The 18433-nt window shown below is 56.9% G+C and overlaps 1 protein-coding gene across 4 annotated transcripts in view; it reads right to left on the reverse strand.

The window, feature by feature from the left end:
• The window catches only part of LOC138754865 (calmodulin-binding transcription activator 2-like), an 81716-nt gene that overhangs the window by 31158 nt on the left and 32125 nt on the right, over positions 1–18433 (reverse strand). For all 4 annotated transcript variants that reach the window (XM_069919781.1, XM_069919780.1, XM_069919779.1 and 1 more), the window contains 8 exons: positions 16375–16493; positions 9595–9773; positions 9131–9209; positions 8461–8743; positions 7776–8176; positions 6907–7094; positions 3186–3432; positions 2502–2573 (listed from right to left, as the gene is read on the reverse strand). In XM_069919781.1, coding sequence (XP_069775882.1) covers positions 2502–2573; positions 3186–3432; positions 6907–7094; positions 7776–8176; positions 8461–8743; positions 9131–9209; positions 9595–9773; positions 16375–16493 — 1568 coding nt within the window. The remainder of the gene's footprint in view (positions 1–2501; positions 2574–3185; positions 3433–6906; positions 7095–7775; positions 8177–8460; positions 8744–9130; positions 9210–9594; positions 9774–16374; positions 16494–18433) is intronic.

The raw sequence follows: 18433 nt of genomic DNA on the forward strand, positions 1-18433 counted from the left end.
CACCTTCTGTCTGTACCCTCCAACCAGATGGCAATAACATCAACACCCACCCTTCTTCCCCATTTCCTTCTCTCTTTCCCTCTACCCTGTCCCCTCTGTCTCCTTTCATAGAGGGATCAGTTCTCACCACTCCTCTTATCATATCCAATAAACACCTTTTGTCTGTTGGTCTGGACTCATCCCCCCAGCCACTCTTTCCCCTTTCTCTCCCCAGTCCATATTCGATGCCTCCCTACTTTTGACTTATACCATGAGGAAGGGCTCAGGCCCGAAACGTTGGTAATTTATCTAGACCTCCTGTGGACACTTGAGACTGGCTGAGTTCCTCCAGCGTTTACTGTGTCTTTTTACAGCATGGAGCCCAAGGCAAATATGTCCCACCCTCAATGACCCACCCTCATGGACCCACCACTGCCCTGGCCTTCCTAAGTTGGGAGCTGGGACACCCTCACGTTCCTTCAGGCGATTGGAGACAGTCGGTGGTGGGGGATGGGGGGGTGGTGTCCCGGCAGAATGAGGAGAACGGGGTTCAGGGGGCGAGGGGTGGTGATGGAGTCCCAGTGGAGGGGGAGGGGAGAGTTCCTATGGAGAGAGAGGGGGAGTTCCAGCTGAGGGGGAGTGGGGGGGGGGGAGTTCCAGCTGAGAGGGAGTTGCAGACATGGAGACGGGGAAGGGGGAGACAAGGAGGGGACAGATGGGAACGAGGGAGATGGGAGAGATGAGGGTGAGGGGGCAGACTAGGTGTATGAGAGAGACAAAAGGAATGGAGAGATGGGGAGGGGGAGACTGGGGGAGATGTAGAAGGGAGCTGAGGAGACGGGAGAAGGGGGAGATGAGGAGGGGGAGTTGGGAAGGATGGGGGAGATGGGGGAAAGGGGGGAGACGAGGGGGTGGGGGAGACGAGGGGATGGGGAGACGAGGGGGTGGGGGAGACGAGAGGGGTGGGGGAGACGAGGGGGGTGGGGGAGACGAGGAGGGTGGGGAGTTGGGAAGGATGGGGAGATGGGGGAAAGGGGGGAGATGAGGGGGATGGGGGACGAGGGGGATGGGGAGACGAGGGGGGTGGGGAAACGAGGGGTATGGGGAGTTGGGAAGGATGGGGAGATGGGGGAAAGGGGGTAGACGAGGGGATGGGGAGACGAGGGGGGATGGGGGAGACGAGGGGGATGGGGGAGACGAGGGGGATGGGGGAGACGAGGGGGATGGGGGAGACGAGGGGGATGGGGGAGACGAGGGGGATGGGGGAGACGAGGGGGATGGGGGAGACGAGGGGGATGGGGGAGACGAGGGGGATGGGGGAGACGAGGGGGATGGGGGAGACGAGGGGGATGGGGGAGACGAGGGGGATGGGGGAGACGAGGGGGATGGGGGAGACGAGGGGGATGGGGAGACGAGGGGGATGGGGGGAGGCGAGGGGGATGGGGGGGACGAGGGGGATGGGGGGACGAGGGGGGTGGGGAGACGAGGGGGGTGGGGGAGACGAGGGGGATGGGGGGAGGCGGGGGATGGGGGGGACGAGGGGGGTGGGGGGACGAGGGGGGTGGGGAGACGAGGGGGAATGGGGAGACGAGGGGGAATGGGGAGACGAGGGGGAATGGGGAGACGAGGGGGAATGGGGAGACGAGGGGGAATGGGGAGACGAGGGGGAATGGGGAGACGAGGGGGAATGGGGAGACGAGGGGGAATGGGGAGACGAGGGGGAATGGGGAGACGAGGGGGAATGGGGAGACGAGGGGGAATGGGGAGACGAGGGGGAATGGGGAGACGAGGGGGAATGGGGAGACGAGGGGGAATGGGGAGACGAGGGGGAATGGGGAGACGAGGGGGAATGGGGAGACGAGGGGGAATGGGGAGACGAGGGGGAATGGGGAGACGAGGGGGAATGGGGAGACGAGGGGGAATGGGGAGACGAGGGGGAATGGGGAGACGAGGGGGAATGGGGAGACGAGGGGGAATGGGGAGACGAGGGGGAATGGGGAGACGAGGGGGAATGGGGAGACGAGGGGGAATGGGGAGAGAGACGAGGGGGAATGGGGAGACGAGGGGGAATGGGGAGACGAGGGGGAATGGGGAGACGAGGGGGAATGGGGAGACGAGGGGGAATGGGGAGACGAGGGGGAATGGGGAGACGAGGGGGAATGGGGAGACGAGGGGGAATGGGGAGACGAGGGGGAATGGGGAGACGAGGGGGAATGGGGAGACGAGGGGGAATGGGGAGACGAGGGGGAATGGGGAGACAAGGAGGATGGAGGGAGTCGAAGGGATGGGGAGACGGGTGAAGGGGTAGACTATGGGTATGGGGGAGACGAGAAGAATGGGGAGATGGAGAGGGGGGACGGGGAGATGTAGAAGGGAGATGAGGAGAAGGACAAATGGGGAGAGGGAGACGAGGGGGATGGGAGAGGCGGGAGAAGAGGAGAGGGGAGACAGGGAGGAAGAGATGGAGAGATGAGGAGGCGGGATAAGGGGAATGCGGGAGAAGGGGAGGATGGGGGGTGTACCTGCTTGTACTTGCGGTAACACCGCTGGATCACCAAAGCCGCCACCTCCTGCTGCTCCTTCAGACGCCGACCCTGGTCCAGAAACACATCGAAGTCAGGCTGTGAGGCAGGGTCACCCCGGGGATGCAGACCCCAACCCCTACCTCCCACATCCCCATCCCCATCTACTCTCCTCCACCAACCCCTACACCCTCACCCCATCACTACCTCCTCCTCTCCCCTCCCCAACCAACCTTTCCATGGCCCCCATACCCTCCTCCCCAATACCATCCAAACCCTATCCCTTCCCCATTCACTCATGACACCTCCCCCAACCCCGGGGAGGGGAAGGTGAGATGGGGAACAACTCCAAGGAGTGGAAGAAACGACCCTATGGGTGGGGGAGAAACACCCCTGGAGGGAATGGGGAAAGCAACCCCAAGGAGGGGATGGGGAGGGGGGAGCGACCCCGGGTGGGGAAGGGAAGGGGAGAACGACACTGGGAGGGGAGGGAGAATGATGCCAGGGTGGGGGAATGACCTTGGGGAGAGGATGAGGAGAGAAAGGGGATGAGGAGGCAGGGGGGGGAAGGGGTTGGGGGTTCAACCCCAGGGAGGGGAGTGGGGATTATTCTGGGAAGGAGAGGGTAAGGGGGGAAAGACCCCAGGAGGGAATGAGGGAGGGGAAATCACCCTGGGGCATCACCTTGTACTTGCGGAAGGCAGTCTGGATGATACGCGCCGCCTCGTACAACTCTCGCTGCTCGTAGTCCGACAGGGTCAGGAGAGCAAACTCGCTCTCCATCCTGCCATTGGCTGAGGCGTTGAGGAAATCTGACCAATCGGTGTTGGCAGGACCGTCGACCCTCTCGAAGGTGATGTCACTGAGCGGGGAGCTGACGGGACTGATGCAGGCATTCGAGGGAGGGGTCAGAGGCTGACTGCAGGCCGCCCTGTCCAAGGGACCAACAACCAGCCGGTTAGATCAGAGCGAAGCTCCCTCCACATCGTCTCATAACACCCACCCAGGGTCAGACACAGAGTGAAACTCCCTCCATATCATCCCATCACACACTCCTGGGGTCAGACACAGAGAGAAGCTCCCTCTGCAACATCCCATCACACAATCTGGGGGTCAGATACAGAGTGAAGCTCCCTCCACACCATCCCATCACACACTCTTAGGGTCAGACGCAGAGTGAAGTTCCCTCCACACCGTCCCATCACACAGTCTGGGGGTCAGACAGAGTGAAGCTCCCTCCACACTGTCCCATCACACACTCCCGGGGTCAGACACAAAGTGAAGCTCCCTCCACACTGTCCCATCTCACACTCCCAGGGTCAGACACAGAGTGATCCTCCCTCCACATCATCCCATCACACACTCCCGGGGTCAGACACAGTGTGAAACTCCTTATGTACCACACTCCAGGAGTCAGACAGACTACCATTGTCTGCCATTGGACATGCTGTGGTCCATTCTACCATCCAGCAATACTGGGGAGGGGGTGCTGGGGTCCACAGTGAGGTCTCGCCCCTTGCACCAGGCACCCAGGCGGAGTGTGCTGCAAGGAGTGTTGCTATGCTACAGGTTTTACACTGGGTCACTGGCTCGGCCCAGCTGAAAGGGAATAGCACGTGTTCACAGCAGGGCCCCGTGGTTCCACTCTGTGTCTGGAGAGGCCGCTCCCCGATCTGCTCACACTCCCCTGATCTCCTGTCGTGTCAGTCAGCCTCAAGCCTCACAAACGTGGCTACCCATAGGCCCAGGAAGCACGTATTCCAGGAGTCTGTTCCTTGGAATATTGCATTCAGTTCACCTCCTGTCCGGAAGGTTGTGGTAACAATGGAGAGCGGGCAGAGAAGATTTACCAGGATGTTGCCTGGAATGCAGAACGTGTCGGATGAGGCAGGACAGCCGAGCTGGGGCTTTTCACTTTGGAGTGATAAAGGAAGAGAGGGGACTTTATAGAGGTCTACACGCATTTCGTGACATGTTCACGATAATAAATTCTGATTCTGACAGTGCGGACTGCCATCACCTCTTTCACCGAGGAGGAAGGCTTTCAGGGCAATGCCAGGGCTGGTGGGGTACCTGGAATATTGGGAAGACTTCAACATTCTTAGGCACATGGATGCAATAAAAAGAGAGGGTGACGATGGTGGGAGTGAGGGAAGGGTTGGATTGCTGAGTAGGTTTCTAGGGGCCAGCACGACATCATAGCCTAAAGGGCCTGCACTGCACTCTAATGATCAGGACCTGTCCCCAGAGAATGGACAGTATCCACACCTCTGGGAAGGGATAGAATGGATCTCTGGAGGGCACTTGTAACCGTCTCAGTGACTGCACGACAAGTCAAATAAGGATGAGAGATCTGATCTGAGTTGAAAAATTCTGCAAAGGTCCGCATGGAAGCAAGATACTGTCAGGGTGTAACTCTGAGGTACTGTACTGGTGGGGACGGGTCTGTCACTGTGTAACACCGGGATTCAGTACTGGTGGGGAAGGGTCTGTCCCTGTGTAACACCGGGGTACAGTACTGGTGGGGAAGGGCCTGTCCCTGTGTAACACCGGGGTACAGTACTGGTGGGGACGGGTCTGTCCCTGTGGAACAGCGGGGTACAATGCTGGTGGGGACAGGTCTGTCACTCTGTAACACCAGGGTACAGTATCACTGTGTTACACTGGGGTACAGTACTGGTAGGGACAGGTCTGTCACTATAAGACCAGGGTACAGTACTGGTGGGGAAGGGTCTGTCCTTGTGTAACACCGGGGTACAGTACTGGTGGGGAAGGGTCTGTCCCTGTGTAACACCGGGGTACAGTACTGGTGGGGACAGGTCTGTCCCTGTGGAACAGCGGGGTACGGTACTGGTGGGGAAGGGTCTGTCCCTGTGTAACACTGGGGTACAGTATTGGTGGGGATGGGACTATAGTTTTATTTCACTGCATTACAGCGTGAGGTGTATTTGATCTCTGCTGCAGTTCCCCCACTGCAAGGTTGGAGTTGAGTCTCCAGCAGAGGGCAGCTCCTCCCTACCGCCTGAGCACAGTGAAGGCAGTCACAGAATTACTGTGGACAACTGACACCGGGGAATCGGGAGAGACCAATACTCTGCAAGGGAACTGACGGATCTGCCAAGCGCAATGTCTGACAAGGAAGTCTCAATGGGTATAGTGGTCTGTTCTCAGTTGCCCAAGGGCCAATAATCCCCCCCAACAAGTCCTGTCAGTTAGCAAGATGCAGAGCAGTGGAGAGGGGGGCACTCACATGCCAAGACAAAAAAGCACCGTCCTGCGACTGTCAGCAAGATGACTGACCTCCACAGCCCCTGCCCCGAACTGCCAGCCTGCACTCAGGTTTCAGTCACCCCTTCCTGCGTGATCCAGTGCCAGCTATACACATCTTGGATGCTGTGACATTTCCTGAAGTCCTCAGCTTGTGCGTCAGGCAGTGAACCTGACACCTGTAAACAGCCACCTCAATGGGAAGAGCATGCATGGAGAGCCCCAGGGAGGCAGACGATGGCCTTCTCGCTGCCAAACCTGACCTGTCCTCAAGGTCACCTCTGCCACAGCAAATCCACAGCCCAAAGTGGGGCAGAGAAGGGGAGAATGCTATTTAAAGACACAGAGTAGTATTGTCCAGAATTCGTGGCCCAAGGGTTTGTTCTCAATAATGGGTCAAACAGAAATCACTCATTAACTTGTGATCACACATCATGAAAATCCCACTGGGGTGTTTAAACCACCAGTACTGTGTCCCAGTGTTACACAGTGACAGGCCCCTCCCCACCAGTACAGTCTCCCAGTGTTACACAGTGACGAACCCGTCCCGACCAGTACTGTCTCCCAGTGTTACACAGTGACAGGCCCGTCCCCACCAGTACTGTACCCCAGTGTTACACAGTGACGGACCCGTCCCCACCAGTACCGTACCCCAGTGTTACACAGTGCCAGACCCATCCCCACCAGTTCCGTACCCCGGTGTTACACAGTGACAGACCAGTCCCCACTAGTACTGTACTCCAGTGTTAAGGTGATAGACCCATCCCCACCAGTACCGTACCCCGGTGTTACACAGTGACAGACCAGTCCCCACTAGTACTGTACTCCAGTGTTAACAGTGATAGACCCATCCCCACCATTACCATACCCCGGTGTTACACAGTGACAGACCAGTCCCCACTAGTACTGTACTCCAGTGTTACAGTGATAGACCCATCCCCACCATTACCATACCCCAGTGTTACACAATGACAGACCCCTCCCCTCCAGTACAGTACCCCGCTGTTATACAGTGACATCATACCCATTGACGAACAAGACCCTGCTGACCGCTGGCTGTGTGCTGACTGTGAGAATGTTGTGATTTCTGCAGCGCGTGGAATGTTGAACGCAGGTTCTCGTTGTGCTCTAGACCAACCTGTGCTGACAGTAGTTGGGCAGCTGGTCGACGTTCTCCAGGTAGCCGGCTAGCCAGGCCATGGTGTTGCTGATGGCTGTGTGGTCCTGCTGCTCCTTCACACCAGGGCCGCCAGTGTCAAAGACTTCATGTTTGATGCGGTCTGGGGTGGCGTCGATAATCTGTTCGGCTAAGGTCACCATGTCCACCTGTGGGGAGGGAGAAGGTTGAGAGCATGTATCCTAGCTGGTCAGAGATGGATCACCACACTGTGTTTCACTGTGCCAGGACCTTACTCTGGGGACATACAGGGCAGTGATCATGGTCTGGGGACACACAGGGAACACGGTTACATTCCAGGGACACACTGGGAACAAGGTTACATTCCAGGAATACACCGGGAATACAGTTACGTTCCAGGGATGCACAGGGAACGGTTACATTCCAGGGACGCACAGGAAACACGGTTATGTTCCAGGGATGCACAGGGAACACGATCACGTTCCAGTGATGCACAGAGAAAGCGGTTACATTCTGGAGACGTACAGGGAATGGGGTTATGTTCCAGGGACGCACAGTAAATGTGGTTACGCTCTGGGACACATGGGGAACGCAGTCACCCTCTGGGACACATGGGGAACGCAGTCTTGCTGTGGGACATGAAGTTTCGCACTGTGCTTCCTCCACAGATGGAGGAGGGTGACTGCTGACAGCTTTACCGGCGGGCGGATGGGCTGTCGCCATACCAACAACATGGGATGGAATGAGACGGTCATTTAGGATGAGCTCGGTGGACAGGATGAGGGTGGGGATGGGGATAGAGTGGGATATGCCAAGGGCACCAGTGAGCAGCAGTGGGGTTCGAACCCCCCAGTACAGGTGGAACGTACCTGCAGCACCTCGACTGAGGGTAGGAACTCCTCATTTTCGGCATTCTCGTTGAAATGCAGCAGATCTGTCTCCATGGGATGTCGACCGGTTGCCGTAGAGAAGCGCCTGTCATCACCCGTCGCTGCGGCAGCCTGGTGGTCAGGGAAGTGCAGCGCGGGCCGGGTTTCCTCCTCTCCCTGAGGGGAACCCCACAGCCCATCCACCCCCTCAGCCCCACTGAGCCCATGCAGGGGGTTCCCGGTCTGGCCACAGACCCAGCTGCCCCGCCGCCACGGGGATTCGCCCATCTCCATGGCAACATCTGGATCAGCGAGGGGGCAGTGCCGGGGCCCGGCCTCTCCAGGGCAAGGAACCATGGGTGGGGGAGATGGGGATGAGAGGGTGGTCTCCATGTTCAGGCCTGCAGGAGAGAAGGGGTTAATAATGGACCAGTGGTGGTGGGGGGGGATTAGGGGTGGGTAGGGAACAGATGGGTGGAGTTTTCAATGGGGAAGAGGGTGGGGTTGGTGGATGGGTAATGGGGTCTGGAGGGTAGGGAAGATGGTGGGGGTGGGGAATGGGTGGATGGGGGTAATGGGGGGGAACAGGTGATGGGGAAGGAATGTGTGGGGGTGTGAATGGGTGGGTGGGGGTGGGAAGGGGGATGGGGTGGGGAAAGAGGGTTGGGCTATGGGCTCCACCTACCTATGTTCTGTCTCAGTGATGTCGGACTCCTGTCCTCACCGTCCTGTCCTGGCAATGCTGGACTCCCGGCCGGGCCGTCCTGCCCCACGAGCACCGGACAAGCCCCTGGCTCATGGCCCTGCCCTTGGAGTTGCTCCAGCTGTGCCGCCAGACCCACGTGCCCACGGGAGCGTGCCACGTGCAGCGGCAGCCGGCCCAGCGAGTCCGGGATGAAGAGTGCCTCCCGATTCCACCCATACAGGGTGATGGCAGCCTCCACATGGCCCAGTGCGCAGGCCCACATCTGTGGGGAGGGGGAGAGTGATGAGGGACGAAGCTGGTTTTCCCCCCATCACCCCCCCAACCCTGCAGAGAGGGACAGAGCTGGTTCCCCCTAACACCCACCCCTGCAGAGAGGGGCGGAGGTGGTTCCCCCATCACCCCCCAACCCTGCAGATAGGGATGGAGCTGGATCCCCCCCCCCCAACCCCTGCAGAGAGGGACTGAGCTGGTTCCACCCCCTGAGGGTACAGAGCTGCTTCCCACACCAAGTCCATACTGGCCAGCACAACAGTGTGGGCTGAAGGGCTTGTGCTGTGCTGTTCCATGTTTACTCCTTCCACTTTGTGTGTCCTCCATCCCCACAACACTCCAGCACTGCCTGGGTTCGGGGATTGGGTGAGGGACTCACCAGAGGGGTGCAGGAGAAGTGATCAACGTTCAAGGGGTCCACCTCCTGCTCCACATCTAGGCTGTCAGCGCTGAGGGTCCTGTGGTCAGACACAGCTGTTACAGGAACAGGAAGGGGTGAGGGAGGGAGGGAAGAGAGGGAGGGAGTGAGGGGCAGGGAGGGGAGACAGAGGGAAGGGAGAGGAAGGTTGTGTGTGGGGGGTATGGGAAGTGTGGTAGGGGTTTTGGGCAGGATTGGGGTACGGGTCAGGGTGGAGTTTTGGTATGGGGAGTATGGGTAGGGGTACAGGGCAGGGTGGAGTGTGGGTGGGGGTACGGGGTGTGTGGGTAGGGGTACGGGGCAGGCTGGGGTGTGGGTACTGGGGTGTGTAGGTGGGGGTACGGTGGGTGTGGGGAGGAGTATGGAGCTGGGTGGGGGTACGGGGTCGGGTTCGGAACAGGTGGGGGTCCCCGGACGGGCCTTGCCTCCACTTGATGAGGGTGTGGATGAGCCGGGAGTAGCCCTGAGCTGCGGCCAGGTGGAGCAGGCTCATCCCCCGGAAGCTGGCGCTGTGAAGCAACTGCTCCGAGCGGATCCAACACGAACGTGACATCATGGCGTGGCACAGTGCGACAATCCGCTCCTCGAACGAGTCCGATGATGCCTGGGGTGGGTGGGGGGGCAAGAGAGGGGAGGGGGTCACGTAGTTATCTGCACTGCTGTGGCCCATCCCACTGTTGCACCTGCCTCCACGGAGTTGGGGTGGGGGAAGTCATGGAGGAGAGGGGGTTCATGATCTTCACCACACCACCCTGCATCATTCCAGTGTCCCACCCATTTCTGCAGTGGGGGATGGGGAATCGGGGGGGGGGGGGGGTCACGATCTTAACCACATTGGCATGACTCATCCTTCCCCTGCCTCCTGCCCATCTCCACAGAGGGTGGCGGGGGGGTTGCATATTTACCAAACTGCCATGGCCTGTCCCTAGCGTCCCAGCTGTCTCCACGAGGTGGAGGCGGTGGGAGAGAGTGTGGGAAAGAAGGGGGCAGAGATCAGGAGAGTGTGGGGTCAGAGAGCAGGGAAGAAAGGAAAGGTGGTGAGAGTGGGGGAGGGGGAGGATTAGAAGGGAGGGAGGGGTGGAGAGGGGAGAGAGGATGGAGAGTAGAAGGGAAGGGAGAGAGATGGACAAGATGGGGAGAGAGGAGGGTAGAGGAGCAGATGGGGAAAGAGGGAGAGGGACGGATAGGGAGAGGGGAGATAGGCATTGATGGGAGGGATAAATAGGGTATAGGGGAAGGGAGAGTGGAGGGGAGAGGGATGGATGGGGGAGAGGGGAGTAGAGAGTAGAGGGGAGAGGGAAGGGTGTGGGTCAGAGGGAGAAAGAGGGGGTAGATGAGGAGAGGGTTTTGAAAGGTAATATCGGGGTGGAGGGAGGTGAGTGCAGTGATAGGCAGGCAGTGAGAAGAGGAGGGATTGGGCTTTTATTGGAGTCCTGGGGGTGCCTGCTTTCCCGTGGTGTCGGATGGGATGTGTGAAACAAGGTCTGCAGATGCTGTGATTGTCGTTCACACATCAAATACAGTGGGGTTACAGGCCCTTCATGCCCACGCCACTCAATTTACTCCCAATTCACCTGCACCCCACCCCCCCAGTAAGTTTTGAGGGTGGAAGAAAACCGGTTCAGACATGGGAAAAACGTAGAAAAGTAAAACACGAAAGTCTGCAGACTCCGTGAGTCTGTTTCTTCTCTGTGGTGGAGAAAGTCAGCCAGCTCAAACAGTGTCCCTCTTACAGTTACAAGAGGAGATCGACAGGATGCAGAGTTGGGCAGAAAAGTGGCAGATGGAGTTCAATCTGGATCAGTGTGAGGTTTGAAAGACCAACCAGAAGGCTGAGTACAGGGTTAATGGTCAGTTACTTCACAGTGTGGATGAACAGAGGGACCTTGGAGTCCAAATCCAGACATCCCTCAAGGTCGCTGCACAGTTTGATAGGATAGTTAGGAAGGTCTATGGGACTCTGGGCTTCATTAGTCGGGGGATTGAATTCAGGAGTAGAGAGGTCATGTTGCAACTCGACAAATCTCTGGTGAGACTCCACTTAGAGGATTGTGTTCAGTTCTGGTCACCCCATTACAGGAAGGATGTGGAAGCCATGGAGAGGGGGCAGAGGAGATTCACCAGAGTGTTGCTTGGATTGGGAATCGCAAAGCCTTATGAGGCAAGGTTCGCAGAGCTGGGACTTTTCTGAGAGGAGACTTGATCAACGTTGACAAGATTCTGAGAGGCAGAGATAGGGAGGACGGCCAGCACCTGTTTCCCAGGGTTGGATCTGCAAATAGGTGTGGACAAAGTGAAGGAAGGGAAGTTTAGGGAGATGTTAGGGTTTAAGTATTTTACACAGAGAGTTGTGGGGGCCTGGAAAGCCTCTCCAGAGACTCTTAGACAGACACGGATGAAAGGAAAATAGAGGGTATTGGGTAGGGAGGGATCAGTATTTTTAGGAAGGAATATATGGGTCAAAAGAGTCTGGAAAAACAACCAACTGAAAAACCTCACAAAGATAAGCGTATACAGAGCCGTTGTCATACCCACACTCCTGTTCGGCTCCGAATCATGGGTCCTCTACCGGCATCACCTATGGCTCCTAGAACGCTTCCACCAGCGTTGTCTCCGCTCCATCCTCAACATCCATTGGAGCGCTTTCATCCCTAACGTCGAAGTACTCGAGATGGCAGAGGTCGACAGCATCGAATCCATGCTGCTGAAGATCCAGCTGCGCTGGATGGGTCACGTCTCCAGAATGGAGGACCATCGCCTTCCCAAGATCGTGTTATATGGCGAGCTCTCCACTGGCCACCGTGACAGAGGTGCACCAAAGAAAAGGTACAAGGACTGCCTAAAGAAATCTCTTGGTGCCTGCCACATTGACCACCGCCAGTGGGCTGATAACGCCTCAAACCGTGCATCTTGGCGCCTCACAGTTTGGCGGGCAGCAACCTCCTTTGAAGAAGACCGCAGAGCCCACCTCACTGACAAAAGGCAAAGGAGGAAAAACCCAACACCCAACCCCAACCAACCAATTTTCCCCTGCAGCCGCTGCAACCGTGTCTGCCTGTCCCGCATCGGACTTGTCAGCCACAAACGAGCCTGCAGCTGACGTGGACTTTTACCCCCTCCATAAATCTTCGTCCGCGAAGCCAAGCCAAAGATATGGGTCAGCACAACATCGAGGGCTGAAGAGCCTGTACTGTATTGTCTTAAGTGTGCGGTGGTGGGCTGTAAGAGCCAGGAATTCTGGAGGATAATGTGTTGGATGTGGAGGCTGGTGGGGGGGAGAGGTTCAAGCTCCTTACAAACAACACCAGATGGGAACCCCGGTCGCTGGTGCTGTAACAATGTCGTGCTAACTGTGTCGCCCCTGTGGTTGAGTTGGGGCTGTGGTTGATGATGAGGTTGGGATGGGTGCAGACAGAACAGAGAGCAGAGAATTCCGAGGGGGGGGGGGGGGGGGAGATGAGAATGGAATAAGTGAGGGTGAAGTCAAGACGGTGGATGTCTCGCAAGCAGCAGGAAAAGACCTTGACGAAGGGATCAGGCCCAAAACACCGGTGATCTCTCTCTGCTCCCTTGGACGGTTGGAGCTGCTGAGGCCCTCCAACACTTGTGTATGGCCGAGCTCACAGGCATGTGTTCCCATCAGATCAGAGCAGGGCACGGGACAAGCTGTCTAATCCCACTTTGCAAGCCCTTGATTTAATCCCCCTCCCACAAGAAGCTGCCATAAATAGCCAAGCAAATCTGTCACCAAGCCTCACTGCTGCCCAGAGTCCACAGCTCCGAACTGTGTTCAACTCCTCCAACAAGATCGACAACCACGGAGGGGGGGGAACCTGGGCCAGAACTGACACCCCCCCCCTGCATGACACACACCCAGGACCCTCCATCTCACCCCCGCCCCTTGGCTCAATGCCACCAATGAGGCTGCTGCCTGTTTCCTTGTTCAGTCTGCCTGTTCCAACATCCCATCCTCGTTCAGTCTGCCTGTTCTTACACCCCGCCCTCGTTAGTCTGCCTGTTCTCACACCCCATCCTTGTTCAGTCTGCCTGTTCCTACATCCCATCCTCATTCAGTCTGCCTGTTCTTACATCCCACCCTTGTTAGTCTGCCTGTTTCTACACCCATCCTTGTTCAGTCTGCCTGTTCCTACACTCCACCCTCAATCAGTCTGCTTGTTTGTACACCCCATCCTCATTCATGCCTGTATCCTAAACCCCACCCTCACACCCCTCATCCTATCCACTCATCTGCCTGTATCCTACATCCCACCCTCCTCCAGTCTGTCTGTTCCTACACTCCACCCTTGTTCAGTCTGTCTATCCTACCCCTCATCCCACCAACCTACACCCCATCTCACCTGCATCTACCCTACCCTCTCATGTATCACTCTCTGCTTGATTCCTGACCCACCCCATCCCAACTGTATCCTACACCCCAGCCTCACACGCTCATCCCATCCACCCATCTGCCTGTGTCCAACACCCCACCCTCATACTCCTCTTCCTATCCACCTCTCCACTGTATTCTACACCCCACTCTAAAACCCTTCATCCCATCCACTCTGGCTGTACACAACACACCCTCACACCCATCATCTCATCCACTGTCTCTGTATCCTACCCTGCACCCTCACACTCTTCATCCCATCCAGTCTGTCTGTATCTACACCCTCCCCTCACACCCCTCATCCCATCCACTGCCTGCCTGTATCTTACACCCCACCCTCACACCCCTCATCCCATCCACTGTCTGTCTGTATCTACACCCTGCCCTCACACCCCTCATCCCATCCATCTGCCCGTATCTTACACCCCACCCTCACACCCCTCATCCCATCCACCCATCTGCCTGTATCTTACACCCCACCCTCACACCCCTCATCCCATCCAGTCTGCCTGTATCTTACACCCCACCCTCATCCCATCCACTGTCTGTCTGTATCTTAAACCCCACCTTTAAACCCCTCATCCCATCCACTCTGCCTGTATTTTACACCCCACCCTCACACCCCTCATCCCATCCACTGCCTGCCTGTATCCTGTCTCGCCTTGCTCACTCCTCTGCTGCCTGCCTCCCAAAACCTACAATTTACCATGTGACAGTGTCTATCCTCCACAGTTCCACACGACTGATGCCTATGACTGCTGCTTCCAGCTATTCCCCTACACTCCGATGGTTCCCTCCCACTGTTTTCATCCTCTACGCCCTCCGACTGTTCCCCCTAACTATTCCTATCCTGCACACACTCTGACTGTTCCCATCCTCCACACCCTCCAACTGTCCGCATCCTCAAGACCCTCTGACTGTTCCCTCTGACTGTTCCCATCATCACACCCTCTGTCTGTTCCCATCCTCCACACTCTCCAACTGTTCCCTCCAGCTGTCCGCATCCTCAAGACCCTCCGACTGTTCCCTCTGACCCTTCCCATCCTCCACACCTCCAACGGTTTCCTCCCACTTTTCCCAACCTCTACACCCTCCGACTGTTCCCTCCAACTGTTCCTATCCTCCACACACTCTGACGGTTCCCTCCCACTGTTCCCATCTTCTATACCCTATGACTGTTCCCTCAGTCTGTTCCTATCCTGCACTCTGACTGTTCTCATCCTCTACACCCTCTGACTGTTCCCATCCTCTACCCCCTCTGATTGTTCCCATCCTCTACACCCTCTGTTGAGGGTCTGTCTGTATGCGGTGTTTGTGGGGGGAGAATATCTGACCATTTAATTTGCATGGAAAGGGTGGAAATGGCCCAATTGACTGTGATAGAAACAAAATTTCAACATTTAAATTTAACAAACCTTCTTTAAATTTAAATGTACAGCATGGTAATAGGCCCATCTGGCCCATGGGGAACACGCCAATGAACCCACATTTTTTAAGGGTGGGAGGAAACCGGACCCCTAGAGGAAACCCACGCAGACACGGGGAGAAAGGTACAAACTCCTCACAGACAGCGCGGGATTGGAACCCAGGACGCTGGCGCTGTAACAGATTGTGCTGATCAGGCCGCCCAGTTTAAGGAAGAGGATGGAAATGAAACCGGCCGAGAAGATTGCAGGGGTCTCCCTTTCCTCTACTGACGTTTACAGGGAGCGTTGCTTACATAGGGGCACAAAGAATTCTGGAGGACGAGGGCAAATTCAGGATAGAAGGGCGTCCGATGAGAACAGGAGCCTTTTCTTCAGTCAGAGTGCATTTAGGGCAGAGGTTGACCGGCTCTTGATTAGCCAGGGCATTAAAGGGAGAAGGTTGGGCAATGGGGAAATGGTTCAGCTCATGGTTAAATGGTGGGGCAGACTCAATGGGCCGAATGGCTGATTTCGGCTCCAGTCTTAAGGTCTTTCCATCCAGCACATGACCAGGGCCCTCCATCCCACCCCCCTGCCCCTTGGCTCAATGCCCACCACAGGAAGGAGGTACAGAAGCATCAGTATCAGGATGGCCACCCTGGGAAATAGCTCCTTCTCGCAGGCTGTGAGGTTGATGAACGGCACCTTGTAACCGAGTAAATCATCCAAATATTTACATATCTTTATCTAGGTGTAAACCATGTGCTGTGTATTCTGTGGAAGTCTGCAAATGCTGTGATTGTAGTCAAAGCATAGAGATGCTGGAGGGAACCAGCCGCAGTAGGTAAAGATAATATTATCGGCGTTTTGGGCCTGAGCCTGTCCTCAGGGTGTGAGTGAAAAAGAGAGAAAAGCGACTGAGAGAGAAAGGGGAAGAATAGGGAGAGGGGAAGAACAGACCTACAGACAAAAGGTGTTAATTGGATATGATAAGAGGAGAGGTGAAAATTGATTTTGGCTCTGTGAAAGGAGACAGAGGGAAAAGGGGAGAGGGAAAGATAGAGAGAGAGAGAGAGGAAAGAAGACAGGGATCATAAAATGGGGGATGTTTTAACGGGAACTGGAGAGGTTGAGGTTGAGGTTAATACCTTCCAGTTGGAGGGAGCCCAGCTGAAAGACAAGGTGTTGTACCTCCAATTTTCGATGGTCTTGGTCTGACCGTGCAAGGGAATAGGTTGGAGAATTGAAATGGGAGTCTATTAGGAGATCCACGCTGTTGGAACGGACAGAGCAAGAAGCTCAATGAAGTGTTCAGTGTTTCCGACATAGAGGAGGACACAACAGGAGCACTGGATGCAGTCGATGGTCCAGTCAGACGAGCAATCAACTACAATTCAGAGGTGAAATTGTACCTGGATTTGCATCTTGTTCCCTGCTCTCGTACCCTGCTGCTGGCTCGAAGCAGCCATCTCCGCGATACGCTTCTCCATCTGCTCCAGTCGCTCAAGAATCGACATCCGAAACTGATTATCTGATCAAAGATGGAAGAGAACAGGGATCTGAGAGCTGGGAAAAGTGCGACACATCCACCAAAACCGTTCAATGCACAGCAAAGAACTGCATAACACCGGGGGACAGTACTGGTGGGGATGGGTCTGTCGTGGTGTAACACTGGGGTACAGTACCGGTGGGGACAAGTCTGTCATTGGGTAACACCGGGGTAGAGTACTGGTGGGCTGGGTCTGTCACTGGGTAACACTGGGGTACGGTACTGGTGGGGAGACGTCTGTCACTGTATAACACTGGGGTACAGTACTGGTGGGGACGGGCCCGTCACTGTGTAATCCTGGGGTACAGTACTGGTGGGGTGGGGTCAAGTCTGTCACTGTGTAACACTGGGGTACGGTACTGGTGGGGACGGGTCTGTCCCTGTGTAACACTGGGGGACAGTACTGGTGGGGTGGGGTCAGGCCTGTCACTGTGTAACACCGGGGTACAGTACTGGTGGAGACGGGTCTGTCCCTTTGTAACAGTGGGGTATTGTACTGGTGGGGACAGGTCTGTTGCTGTGTAACACCGGGACAAGTTTAGGAAACAGGTTGCTCTTGTCCGTTGTTTCTGACTGAGGCGAGGGGTCTGGTGCTGGATCCATGACATCTCCCCTTGTCCGAACACTCACACGTATTGACCCACGACAGGTATTCCCACACTGTCTCGACCTCACATCACTGAGCAGCACCTAACAGGAGATGCTTTGTCTTCTTTCTCCCAGTGACCAGGGAGTTCCTGGGGGCATGGACTCAGGGACTACTGCAGCCAGGGGACTGTCCTGCTGACACCCCCTACCCCTCTGAGAAGGGCTCGCAATTGGGAGTGCCCCACCCCGCCAGCCTTCACCTACCTTCCTTCTCCTCCATCCCCAGACGTGTTGTCTATCTCCTTCACTCCCCACACTTCCTGCGTTCTCAAAGGACCTTTCCCCTTCAAAGTGCAGCCGGGAGAGAGAAGGCAGCGGGCAGCACACCCGGTCCCCTGTTCACCACTGGCTGGGTGGGGGTGGTGGGGACAGGAAGGCAGGAGAGGGAGAGGGGAAATGTCAGATGAGAGCCGGGAGGTCTGTCCCATGAAGTGTCGACAGGCGGTCTAATTGATGGCAGGCACTCTCTCGTCCCCTAGTCCTGGCTCGTCTCTGTGGGCCAGCGGAGGGCTGCAGTGCCCTCAGTCACTGCTCAGACACCGCACCCTGTCCCGCACGACTGCAGCTCATCCTCCTTCCCCCTACCCGACACCAAAATAGCCACCAGTGGAGCTGGTGGATGAGGGACGGCCTTTCACGGCCCCTCCCTCTACCGGCAGCCAGCCACCCATCCCCCACCCCTCTGGTTTGCAGGTCAATCACTTAATGAGCTTCTGACCCAGGCAGCTGCTGATGGGCGGCATCTGCAGGCTGCTGCCATCCTGAGCAGGGGCAGGATGGGACCACCAAGCTGGTACACGGACAACCGCAAAGGCATTAGGATGACCGTGCTGGCTCTCGGATCCCAGCCCTGGCACAGGGACCCCCAGCCCTGGCACAGGGACCCCTAATGCTGGCACTTGGATCTCAGCCATGGCATTTGGATCTCAGCCATGTCATTGGGATTCAGATCCTAACCCTGACACGGGCACCCCCCAGCACTGGTACTCAGATCCCAGCACTGGCATAGGGTCCCCCAGCCCTGGTACAGGGACACCCAGCGCTGGCTCAGGGACCCTCAGCCTTTGCGTAGGGACCCCCATCATTGGCACAGATCCTAGCCCTGGCACGGGGACCCTCAGCCCGGACACAGGGACCCTCAGCCCGGGAACGGGGACCCTCAGCCCGGGCACGGGGACCCTCAGCCCTGGCACGGGGACCCTCAGCCCTGGCACAGGGACCCTCAGCCCTGGTACAGGGACCCTCAGCCCTGGCACAGGAACCCCCATCACTGA

The sequence above is a fragment of the Narcine bancroftii genome, chromosome 2 (genome assembly GCF_036971445.1).
Source record: "Narcine bancroftii isolate sNarBan1 chromosome 2, sNarBan1.hap1, whole genome shotgun sequence".
In the NCBI taxonomy this organism is placed as follows: domain Eukaryota; kingdom Metazoa; phylum Chordata; class Chondrichthyes; order Torpediniformes; family Narcinidae; genus Narcine; species Narcine bancroftii.